General features: G+C 37.4%; 1 protein-coding gene across 7 annotated transcripts in view; it reads left to right on the top strand.

Annotated features, from left to right (window-relative positions):
- Nucleotides 1–12,547, top strand: part of ZNF292 (zinc finger protein 292) — a 56,504-nt gene that overhangs the window by 35,359 nt on the left and 8,598 nt on the right. Inside the window, exons 1-4 of one of the 7 annotated variants that reach the window (XM_087773624.1) lie at nt 2,852–2,935; nt 6,497–6,699; nt 9,542–9,678; nt 10,934–11,075. The exons of 1 other annotated variant lie outside the window; for it this stretch is intronic. In XM_087773624.1, the coding sequence (XP_087629750.1) occupies nt 6,538–6,699; nt 9,542–9,678; nt 10,934–11,075 (441 nt within the window). In that variant the 5' untranslated portion in view covers nt 2,852–2,935; nt 6,497–6,537. Of the gene's footprint in view, nt 1–2,851; nt 2,936–6,496; nt 6,700–9,541; nt 9,679–10,933; nt 11,076–11,301; nt 11,355–11,952; nt 12,265–12,547 lie in introns of those variants that run through there. 5 more of the 7 variants (XM_087773622.1, XM_087773628.1, XM_087773629.1 and 2 more) reach the window with 5 other exon arrangements.

Genomic DNA, 12,547 nt, shown 5'->3' with positions numbered 1-12,547 from the left:
TCAGATCCTTTTGAATTCCTCTGTTTTCATATTGTACACACTCAGGACATAGTGTGAGACACAAGTTCATTTTCTCTGACCACACAGCACAGCTGGTTTGTTCTGATGACAGTCAAGCAAATGCAGGCTTGTCTGAACTGGACGATTCTCTTGCGCTCCTAGTTTTGGGAATGGACTGTTGCATGGGTTCCACCTAAGTGTGAGCAGGAAGTACTCACTTCCTAAGATGTTAGGGAGACTGTTCTCGGGAGTGTCATGTCATTAAGTAATTGCTTTATTCCTGACTGCCTTGGGCACAGCTCAATTTTCTGATGAATGTGTGTCTGTAAGGATTCATGCACCAAGGAGCTCAAAGGAAGTAGAGGATGGATACCCAGTTGTTTGAAGCAGTGACAAGAACAGCATGCCTGTCACTGATTTCTTTGATGCTGATGGGTATTACTGCATTACGACAAGATGTTCATACAGTACTATGATATAAAATAGTAAAATCTGTCTTGAACTGTACTGCAGGAACTACATACATACAGTAGATACAGATTTGTGTGTGTGTGTGTGCGCACATGAAGTCTTTTCACACTGGAAATATTTTCCAGCCACTTGATTTGTCACCTTCTTAGGTGACAAACATTGGCATTGCCCTGGATTTTTAGCCCATCTGTGACTGCAAATGCTGGGAAACCTGGCTTAAGTTACCAGATTCTGTGCAATAGATGTCACCAAATAAAAGAGAATCTCCTCTTGGGAACTATCGTAATGCTGATACCCTACTTGAGTTGTTTCTGAAGAAAGTTTATCTCTCTCCCCCTCCAAGTGGAACATCAGCATTGTCTTTTGGGGCTGTGCTTGTTCCCATAATGCTAGTCTGTTTTGTATGGAGGACTAGCCTGGAAATGGGAATTTGGATTCCTAATGAGCTGAGGAATATATTTTTTTCTATTCTTGACTGGTTACTCCAAAGAGAATTTATTTGCAGAAGCTGAATTGTCAGCAGGGTCTTTGGATGTTGTTTGTGGGCCCCCTAAGTGGACATCTGGAGTTGATAACACTACTCATAGTTGCCATCTGAGAGATTTCCTGAGAGAAACTCCTTTTGAGTTTCCTGAATCTGTTTGGTATTGTGTCATGAATCCATCTACATTCATTTGAAGAATGCCCAGGCAATCTTCCACTCCCTCAGAGTAGTTCAGTGCCGAAAAGAGAGATCCTTCCCCCAGTTCTGCATATCTTATTGTTTCTTGCTTCTGTCCCTTGCCTCTGTCCTTATCCAACAGGACCCACAACAATTATGCGACTAGGCCTGCAAGTTCTTGATTCGAATTTGGGGTCCTCAATAGTATTATCTCTTAAAAGTGTGCTCAGGAGCTGTAAACTACTTGCTTGTTCATGTGAATTTTCTTCTTTTTCCACCTAAACCTGTGTCCTGTGTCTTTAAAGAATGTCTATCAAATTTTGAGTTTTGTCTGTGTAGCATCATGGACATTTTAGACTTAAGATATCATCCAAAGTTATATGATCACATCGGGTCATGAGGATAGCAAAGTACCAATAGTATCGAATAATATTTCAGAGATCCCTTATGAGCACATTGGTAACATTCTTTGCTGTGGAGCTCTGCTCAACCAGTTTCCATTGACCTCAAATAGTGGGAAAAACTAGTCTCAGTACCAAAGCAGAAAGAAATTTGGAAAGATATCCTAGACATGAAAATAAAAGTATCTTATCCACATCATTAAATTCAAGATGGCAGTATTAGCTGTGATCACTGACTAGTCTGAAAGTAAATGGTTCACTTGCTTTAGCACTTGGCATCTGTTTTCATATTGGTATCAGACATTGTATTTGCATGTTGACTGGACCTGCTACTACTTCAGGTTTCAGCTGCATGGCTACTTTTTTCTTGAGATTGCATGTGATGAACAAGAACCGCTTGTATTTGGAGAGAGGAATTTTCCATGTTTCTCTGCTTCATTGATTGGTTAGGGAAGAAAACCTTAGTAACATAGTCTTAATTCTTCACATGATAGTGGGTCTTTTGTCTTATTGTCCTCCTCCTGAGCTACCAGATAGCTTAATTTGAGATCAGGACTGATTTAATCTTGAATTGAAGCTGATCTGAATTCATGACAACCAGAATTTATGTATCTTGAAGTTGTGTGGCTAATCTGGTCAGCCTTATTGCTTACCATACCGAAGACTGAGAGTTGAAGTATACTAAGTGGTTTGGATTATGTGATAGCCTATGCAATGGTAAAACACACTACTACTGCACTTCCACCTTCAGTTTCTGTCAGCGTGGCTTGTGCTCTTCAACATGAACCTGTTTTTCCATCCTCAAGGTTGTCATTTTCTTGTAGTGATGGTGAAATCCTTCAAAGCTGTCATTGGTATCTCCTCAGCTGGCACTGAGGGTGAGTGGAGGAACTGTCCAGAGGAAAAGGATCTGAGATAGCCCTACAAAAAGCCAGGCTGCTGCTGCTTCTTTTTTAATCTGATTGTGATTATTCTTAGAGACTTAAACCTGGATGTCAAGAACTAAGTTCTTGAATTTTTCATAAGTTTAAATGTAGTAGGCAGACTTCTGAGGTATGTCCCACTGAAAAGAGATTCAAGGATACAAACATCACTATTCAGAGATTATCAAGGTGGATAACAGGCAGGTTAGAATTTAAACAGCCAGCATGGAACTATTTTCAGTAATCAGAGCATCCGCTGCCAGAAGTCGAATGCTACCAGCAGCCTCACTTTTTTTTTTAAAAAAAAAAAAAAAAAAAAAGTGTTTGCATCCTGGGTGTATTCAAAGCAGCCACCTGGAACTTCTTTTACCCTTTCACCAGACAATATGCCATCGTAGAAGCATCCAGGATTGGTGCTGCATTCAGCAGAATTGTGCTGAGATGTTGTTTGCATGAAGGATTCTGAGACCCAGCTCCAGGTAAATATGAAAGTATCGAGTACAGTTCAGAGTCACCCACAGTGTGAACGCACATGTGGACTAACACTTGAAGATGACTAAAGAGGTTACTGACTAGTAACTGAAGTTCTTTGAGATGGATAGTCCACATGTACATTCACCTCCTGCCTTCATCCTCCTTGGCCAGAGCGAGGTTGAGAAGAAAAAAAGGTCTGTGGTAGGTTAATCTAAACCTACCCAAGAATTGGCGAAGGGTAGAGTTAGTAGGATTGAGTGCTATCAGCAAGGCAAAAATTCTTTGCTTTGTGCTCTACAAGTCCTCCAGTCAGCCAAAACATGACATACATGTGGACTGTCCACCATAGAGAACTTACTACTACAGAACTGTGCTCATGGCTTATTCATGCTCTTGTGTGCTACTAATCTATGGATTATCTTTTCTCTTTTTTAATTCATGCATGGTATAAGCATTACCTGTAATAAAAGTTCATAGTAGTTCTTGTGGACTTGACATGGAATCACTTGGTAGTATGACCCGAGACTCCAGCTATGGGATTCAAGGGAATAACGGGGAAACTGTGTCTAAAAAGTTAGATTCCAGTATCTCCAAGTTTATTTGCCAGAGTTAGTAGATCATAGTACCATCTGTCAGGTGTCATCTGCTTGTCTTTTTTTCTCTCATGTTAGTTTTGTAATTTTATATGAATTCTACACATGCCTTGCACAAAGATAAGTTTGTGAATTTTAATGAATGGTGGAACATTGCACAAAAATGACATTTAATAATTCTTCTAAGAATCATGCTATTGATAAACCGTACCGTTCTCATTAAATACTTCAGGTTTTGTGCTCATAGAGGTTAACTAACTTGTGCTGAAAAAGCACTTGTGCCTCAAAGCATTTTTTATGAAGTTATATTTGTTATGGTAAACTAACAGTTTGTCTAGAACAACTTTTGAAATAGACACAGCACTCTAAAATATGTTTATAAAATGTTTAAAAAAAAAAAAAAGTCTTAACCTTAAGACTCTTCCCCGCCATAGACTTGCTTCTGCAACTTCGGCACTGTTTTTTGTCTCAAAATGTCATACATAGTTCAGTTACGAAACAAATATAATTAAAACTTGTGTTTTGAATGAGCTTTCAAATGTTAACTGCAATGGATTAGAATAAAGGCTTACTAATATGTAGCTTTAACCCCGAGGTCTTCCTATATCTTGTTGAGAAGATAACAGAAAATGTTCTGATGCTTATGCAAGGTAGGCTGGCTGAAGCAGTAAACACTAAAGGAAGGGGATTACTGAGGACTAGCAGATAGAACACAGTCTCTAAAATATTAAATGCAGTAATTATAATAATAAATCACAGTGAAATGTCTTGGGTTACCAATATAGCTTAAAGTCTAAGGTCTTCCTGTATCTTGTTACAGAAATAAGGTAAAATGTTCCAATGTTATTCCAGGCAGACTAGCTGGGAGTAAGCACTGTAGGTGAAAGGATTACTGGTATCTGGTAGGAGGAAGAGCAAGGCTAAAACTACTGAATGTAATTAATCACTGGGTCATTTGTGGGTTGACAAGAGTTATGGATGTTTTTTATAAGGCATTGGTAATGACGTTAAAGGAACACTTATTCTGCTGCTGAAAAGGCAAGTGTCCTGTAATAAACACAGAAATGGTTACCATCTACCATTTGTTTGTTAGCGTGCTCTAGTTTTCCTTTGTTCCTACATGAATAAAAATCCGGTCATATCTTCATTGACATGGAGAGAGGAAGAAAGAACTCGTATTTGACTGAATATTCTTAGACATCAGTGAGCCATTGCTGATCATTTGCAATAGTGTACAAGGATCCTGAACAAATAACTAATAAGTTGATTGAAATGATAATTCAACCATAAATCTGAAAATGCATGAAGGATAACGATGGGGTCTAACAGGCCTGATTTCTGCAAAAGGCAGTATTTTCTGCCTTAACATGCTATGCGCTAAAACAATAAAAAAGAAAACGGTTGACCTAATTTCGATTGCAAGATGGGCTCTTAGTAATATCCTGTATAAGAAGCTAGAAGAAGGAGAAATCATGAGATAAAATGAAAGACAGTCATAAATCAAAAACTAACTAGGATGGGAGGAAGCAAATAATAAAGTGAGATGATCTTTTTTTCTTTCAGTAAACCTAATTTTGGGTATACTAACACTCCAAATACTAGAGAGGTAATTAATTTTGCAGATGCTGAAGTTAATTATTTCATCAAGACCAAACAGGACTTTGAAAGTCAAGAAAATATAAATTAGGTGAATGGGAAGCATGATTCAAGTGAAATTCAAGGCGAGTAAATTAAGAAGAATGTAATGAATGTTTCTACTAATATGTGTCAGAAAGTGAGTGCTGCAAACGCCCAGAAGGTTTCAGGAAGGGGTGATGAAAATACTCAAAGGCTAGAAAAAATCTCATCCACAAAAGATCAAGATTTTACCCTAACGTTGAAAGAATATCACGCATCTGCTGTTTTTCAGGAAAGAATGGAAACAAAAAACGGTAGAAAATTCTGTTGTTTTTAAAAGATGAGGGAATATGTCATGAAATTAAGATGTGGGTAATTGAAAGCCAAAAAGACTTTTCATGCAGTCTGTAACTAGCTTGTGGAAACAGTTGTCTCAGGGAGGGGTTGATGTCAAAAGGATTAACCAAAATTGATTGTCTCTGTGTCTATCTAGTTTTAATAACTAACTGTAAATATTTTGGAGGTAGTACTAAACCTCATGCTTCAAAGCTGAAGTAATTTTGATCTTGAAGATCTGGATGAGACCTGAGATGTATACCTAAGAGTAGAAATATTACCCTGTGCTCCCCTTTTTTGTAGGATTCTTACGCCTTCCACTGAAGCACCTAGAATTGAGTTGTTAGTGTAGACAGTAGAGTTTCAACTCTGGTAGCAGCACATCTACAGAATATAGTTGAATAAAATACAGTCACTCCTGTGTCTTTGAGTTTTAAACTATACGCAGTCAAGTGTATACAAGACAAGCCTCTTTTTTGTAGGAAACTTATTTGACTGAAAAGCTCTTAAAGGAGTTTGACTGCATTGTATGCATGTGTAATACAAAATATTCAACACCGATACAAAGAACTTCAGATGCTTCTACAGTTGTCGCGCTTATCCTTCTGTAGCAAGGTCTTTACAAGGCAACTATTAGCAAAGGCGTAGCACAAACACATAAAGAAGGATGTGAGAAGTGGTTTTGTGTCATTTGTCTTACTGTAGAACTATAATTATATCTAAAAATTTTTATATTTATATGCTTTCTAAATCTGTTTTGTGTGCAGCTGTTTTGCCAAGAAATTAGAATGAATTAAAACCTGCAGGTAGATAAAAAGATCTCCTGTAGCAGGGAATCCTTGTAATAAACAAGTACAGTTATCAAAAGATGCTTTTTCTCGTCTATGCTTTGTACCTTTTGTACCTTTTTTTGATTTTATAAATTTTAGGGTTTAACCATGAATGAGTAAATGCCATCTGTTAACTCTGTAACCTGCTGTGAAACGTGTATGTAATATTTTGGCTTTTTTTTCTTTGAAGTGAATGAATTTTTAGTGTTTGAAGGCCCCGTCCTGCTGGATATGCGTATTAAGCACCTAATGAAAACAAAGCAATTAACACAAGCTACTGCCCTGGCAAAACTGTGCTCTGACCATCCAGAAATCAGTGCAAAAGGCAATTTCAAGCAAACCTACCTGGTCTGTCTTTGTTCAGGATCACCAAATGAAAAGCTAATGGAAGAAGTAAGTAAAAAATGAAGAACTCTTCTTAGACTTATTTCTTTAATGATAATGAAGTCATTAATCATAGGCTGTTTTTCTGTAGAAGAGGTTTTTCTTTTAAAATATGATCTAAGATATTTCTGGTATCTTGTTTTTTCTTTTCATTTAAGTCACTTTTAAACTGACTAGTAATGACGCAGTTAGAACACTTGTGGAAGTGTAATATGAGGTTGCTAGTAGGCATTTTCTGGCTCTGCCACAACTTTGTTTGATTTTGCATGAAGTATTTTAAAACTCTGCCTCGGATCTTGTTTGTAGGGTGAAGATAATGGTTTTCCCACTCTTACTATTTTAACTATAGCTTTTTGTGTAGTACCTGGTACATAGAATGGGGCCCTTTAGATGCTATTTCAGTTCAGAAAATGAATGTAACCTTTTTTGACCCAAATGTCCAGGTGAAATTGAAGGTGAAATCAGATATTTGATCTGGTTTGAAATATAAAATCGTTCTTATTTAAATGCCAAAGTTAAAGAAGACATGACAGGTTTGGTCTTCTGCATTCTTTCAGGTGACATCTTCATTTCTCACCCCACCCCAAAGTTTTATCTGAGCTTTTTTCCTTCTTAAAGGAAAACTAACTGCAGTTGTCAGTTTTCTTGACTGTCTGCATCTTTCTGCTGTCTTTTTGTCTCTGTCATCTTTTTATGTTAATAATAAGTACTAAGCATATTGAAATTGATCTTAAAGGGATGCAACCACACAGTGATTAGAGTTGGAAAAGTTTCCTACCCTAGATATAGACCGAATTCTAAGATGACAGCTTCTCACTGGGCATGTTCTTCCAATGCTCAGTAGAATCAGATCGGTCTTACCCTCCCAGCTCTGGCTGCTGTAGGCCCTGCCAGAAAAGGTTCAGGAGGAGCTGTGGCAGGGCTGTGCAATCTCATCCTTGTTTCCTGAAGACTCTCAGTGGAACTTGGAATTTATGACCCTGCAAACGTGCTTCCTTCGTTACTCAGCCCCACTGCGCTCCCAAAGCAGAATGGGCTCAGTCAGAGAATGAACCATGAATCCTGTGGACAAAAGGAGTGGGGTAGCCTTGTTTCTTAGGATGCCATAACATACAGATGAGTTTAAACTGGGTTGTCACAGAAAACCTAATTCAGATATTTCCAAACCTTGGATTGCTTGGGTTGCTTAGCTTTGCAGCTTCAGCTGCAGCACGATTTGCAGTATTACTAACCATTCTGGAAAGGCAGATATGCTATTAACGTGTCAAGGTGGAGTTCTGAACTGAGAAGGATAGTTATTTTGTAGTGTGAGAACAGTAAGAAAATGGAAAAAAAAGGTAAACTGTAAAGAAGTACAGCTCACTCTTTAGTGGTATGGAAATTTTGATATCCATTCAGAATAGGCACAAAAGTAGCATTTGAGCTCATTTTCAGCTTGGATTAGTCTAATAGTTTGCTTCAATAATGTGAAGAATTCATATTTGGCGTATGTGAAATGCTAGACCGACAGACTCGATGGCTGGACCTGTACAGACCTTTGCTGCAAGCTGGGTCCCTTAAGAACTCTGAGAGGCTGGAAAAACATTTCAGAAAAAAAATTTCCTTTATTGTAAGTTCAGTTTCCCATATTCTTCCCTAAGCTTTTACCGGATGGCCACTGTCTGAGATGGGGCGCTGAGCAAAACAGAGCCTCCGTCTAAATTGGTATTACAGTTACGTTAATCCATCCTCTCTGAGGTCTTGAGAAATGCAGTTTTCTTTATAAGATGATTTTGAGGTTATTAAACCTCAAATGATGTTCAATGAAGGGTTATTAATATATTTACAAAGTGTCAATTTAGAGGAAAAAATGAGTTGCTGTGCTCTTCAAAATTGTAGTTTGATTGCTGGACCAAGAGCTGGATACCATTGTGGCCAACCAAGCTGTGCTGCCACCTTACCCAAAGTACCAAACTCGCTGGGTGTTTGGGTGGGCGTTTCTGTTTCTTGCTTTGGGTGGTCTTGTGATTTCTCAAGAGAGACTTCTAACATTGCTGTTGCAATGGTCAAGTTATTCTTCAACTGCCAGTGTCAAAGAATAAATACCAGCATGTCCTGCCAGATGCGCTAATTGATGTAATCAAACCAGTCTGCTGAGAATCAAATTAGACAGTAGTTGTTACAACAAGTGCGCTGATTCAGTACCGATACAACCATCTAGTACTACCAGGTGACTGTGGGTTTTGGTTTGTTTTGCTACAAGACTAAGTGCTTCCATCGTTGCTTGAACAAATACGTTATGTTGCAGAGGCTGTAATGTTCTTCTGGAAAAGCATTCAGTTGACCTGCTTCTTACTGCACAGCTTCCCTTTTCTTTTTATCTCTGATTTTTTAAAAATACTGGAACACTCAAGTTAAACTTTGGATTCCGTAATCACCAGCTATTGTATTAAAGCAGTAGTAACATCAGTGACTAGTAAATTGGGTTAGAATTTCAGGTAATAATCTTTTTGTGTTAGGCTGCAATTTAAAGTTACAAATCTGCTTATTACGATTTTCACCTGTATGTAATATATATGAATAATGTTGTACGTTAAAATTTTTAGGTGACTGGGAGAGTAGATACGAATAAGTCATGCCTGAGAAACAAATTCGTATTCACTTTAATAAAACAGTTTTTCTGGTGGCATAATAAGTTTTGTCACTCTATCTAGAAGCGCAGTGATTTGCTTTCAAGCTTATCTCTATCGGATAGAGTTAAATATTCACTAAGTTCTAAATTACTGTCTTTTTGCAAAGGATTGGATGACTGTATGTCTGAAAATGAAACCACTTTTTTAGTCTTGGTCTTGTTTTCTTTCCTCCCTTCTAGATTGCAGAAGTAGATTGTAAAGATGCTCTAGAAATGATCTGTAACCTAGAATCTGATGGAGATGAAAAAAGTGCTCTAATTTTATGTGCAGCATTTTTATCTCGCCAGCTGCAGCAAGGAGAGATGTACTGTGCCTGGTGAGTTTGAATATTGTTTTCTGTCTAGTGGAACAAAAATTAGTTTTGGGAAGATAGAGCTGATACATAAGCCATAAGTTAACTTTTCTTCAGCTGATAAAATCTGTGAGCCAAACAGGAGGGAGATAAGGCTCTTGGAAAGCTAAAAAAAGAAAGTTAAAAAAGTATTTGACAAGATTAGCTTCCATTATGGGAACTGGAAAGCTGCATGTATGATGAGGCATTTACAGATACCGGTAGCTGGTTAATAACTTCTCTTGACAATAATCTTGTGCTGCAGCAATAAGGAATTTAGTATCTGCAGGCAGCTAGTCAGCATTATGTCAACATTTAACACACAAGTACTGTTCCCATCTGTCCTTATTTCATAACACAGTATTTCTTTCTCTAACAAACTTCTAGAAAAGGAGGAGCTTTTTACTACTATAAACAAAATAATAAGCTACATGAAGATACTTACTGTTTAGGGCTTGCTTTCATTAATATGAGAACAAATAACTGGTCTTTGTTGGCAGATATTTGAGCTGTTAGGGTCTGAATTTCCAACTGCTAACAGTTTGGTTGTACTTCCAAACCTGTACAATTCCTGAAGAATTCGCTTTGTTTGTGCACCTCCTTTTTATGTGCAGCAGCAAAAGAACATCTGCTAATGCAGGGTTTTGCTTTAACAGATTCTGCTAAAGTTTGGGGGTTACACCATTCCACAAGGTACTAAATACTCTTGGCTATTCCCACCTAAGGAGGAATGAACTAGTGAGTTAATGTAGTTACAGTAATACTCTTTGGCTTTGGGGGCTAATTTCTCACTAAATCACAGTTAGATTCAGCTCTTAAAGCAGAGCAGCTCAAGAAAAAATTATCTACCACAGAGAAAAGCCATCCTCCTATAGCTGTTAGTAATTACTGTGAATTCAGAAGTGTAAAATTCCAGTCTGTGGAATGAAGAGTAAACTACTTTTGCAAGACTTTTTTCAAGGCCATATCATGAGTCTGTAAATTATGTAGCATAAATTGTGGTGATACTGGTTTTATTCTGATCTGTCCTTCTGGAATTGAGTCATTGTAACAATTTTTAAAATTAGATACTAATCGCGTGGGTATATTAATAAAAGCCTTTCTCTTAAGATAAGGTGTGAATAAATTCAGATTTTTTCCTTTCCCAAAGACAATGTAGAAACTGTTCTCAACCTTGCATTTCTTGTGATCAGATTAGTGGTTGCGTTGCTGGCCCTGAAATATTGTTCTCTTGTTCTAGGGAACTGACTCTTTTCTGGAGTAAACTGCAGCAAAGGGTAGAGCCTTCTATTCAAGTGTATCTAGAGAGATGTCGTCAACTTTCTGTGTTAACTAAGACTGTTTATCACATTTTCTTCCTGATTAAAGTAATTAATTCAGAGGTAAGGATATTCCTGAAAGAATATTTTTGGCACTTTTTATGGAACTGTAATCAGGAAAATTTATGAAAGCTGCTTAGACATCCTGTCTCTTTGTGTAGCATCAGCTCTGGGAAAATCCGAATTGGTTTTAGGAAAGGCTGTAGCAACTTTCTTCTGCAGGTAAACTATAAGTTGATTCATTTTGAATCATTAAAACTTCTTTGTTCCTTTGGAAAAAAAAAAAAAGGGGGATAAACAGAAGAGCTGGATGCCACAACTGTGATGAAGGAAAAACTAAAGGTGAGGTTATAGCCTCTACTATTGTCCGTGTCCTCTAAATGAGGTGTTTTCTGTTAGCAGGTCCTAACTTTCTTCTTCGTTATTTTCCATATTTCAAATATTACAGAAAATGGAGAGGAAAAGCTTATGAGGAGAGGAAATGAAGGCTGTATATTAATATATAAGAAAATTACAGAAAGTTAATAATAAAAAAAAAAAACACAACACAAAAAAACCCTTTTGAATTGCCCCTTAAGAATGCAGTTTGTTTTGATAAATGAAATACTTGCCTTTTGTGGACTTAGATCCAATGTTTTATTAAAAACTCTGTTCATCTATCTCAGCTAACCTTGTCATCTAATTTTCCTAGTTTCTTCTCATTAGTAGCTGCATTATTTAATGTTTATAGCTAAATGGAGCTGTTCTGAAAGCTTTTAGTTGGGGAGAGTTCTGTAATTTGGTATATTAATTCTAAGAATAAGAATTCCTTTTTTCCTTTTGCAGTGTTCTGGTATGGCTTCTAATCTTGAAGACTGTTTTTTTCCAAAGATCTGAACTAAACTGGTGTTAGAAGGGGGAAGGAAAATAACTTTCACAGAGGCTTGTGGTATTAAGAGCTCTGTCTGCTCCGTGGCATACTGATTTTTCTCTAGTGAGCTGTGGATCATTTCATTGGTGGCAGAAATTGGAGACCACGTGGGCAGCAGACTTGTGCATTCATAAATACGCTGGACTTTATTCTTATGTATACCACAGCCTCTCTGTGCATCCATGGCAGCATAAAGGGACTGTAAAGTGGACATAAATGTAATTTACATTGCCTGAGGGTATAAATGAGAAAAGACCACATGACCTTTGGAACACTTAAATGATGGAACATTTAACTATACTTATTACTTCCAGTTGGAATGAAGCCATGTGTTCAGTTGAGGTCAGTTGACTTTGAAGTGGCATGATGTTTAAAAATAAAAATAAACCCTTATACCTTAAGTGATTTCCAAATTATAGATCTTTTTGAAGAGCATGTGTTTCTCTTACTTTAGCACTTTTTACTATTTGAATTCTACCCAGTGTTAACTTAATGCTGCATAGAAGCTCATCTCAAATAACTGTGACACAACTGGCAGGCTTTATTTCATGGAAAAGGCTCAATATTGCTCTAATGTAAACTGAACACCCCTGACATACAGCCCTAAAGTCCTCAAACTAAACAG

This window comes from Nipponia nippon, unplaced genomic scaffold, assembly GCF_047370975.1.
Source record: "Nipponia nippon isolate SJK-2023a ecotype South Korea unplaced genomic scaffold, ASM4737097v1 scaffold_4, whole genome shotgun sequence".
Lineage (NCBI taxonomy): Eukaryota > Metazoa > Chordata > Aves > Pelecaniformes > Threskiornithidae > Nipponia > Nipponia nippon.
The sequence above is the reverse complement of the archived record's forward strand: the minus strand, read 5'-3'. Positions and strand labels throughout refer to the sequence as shown.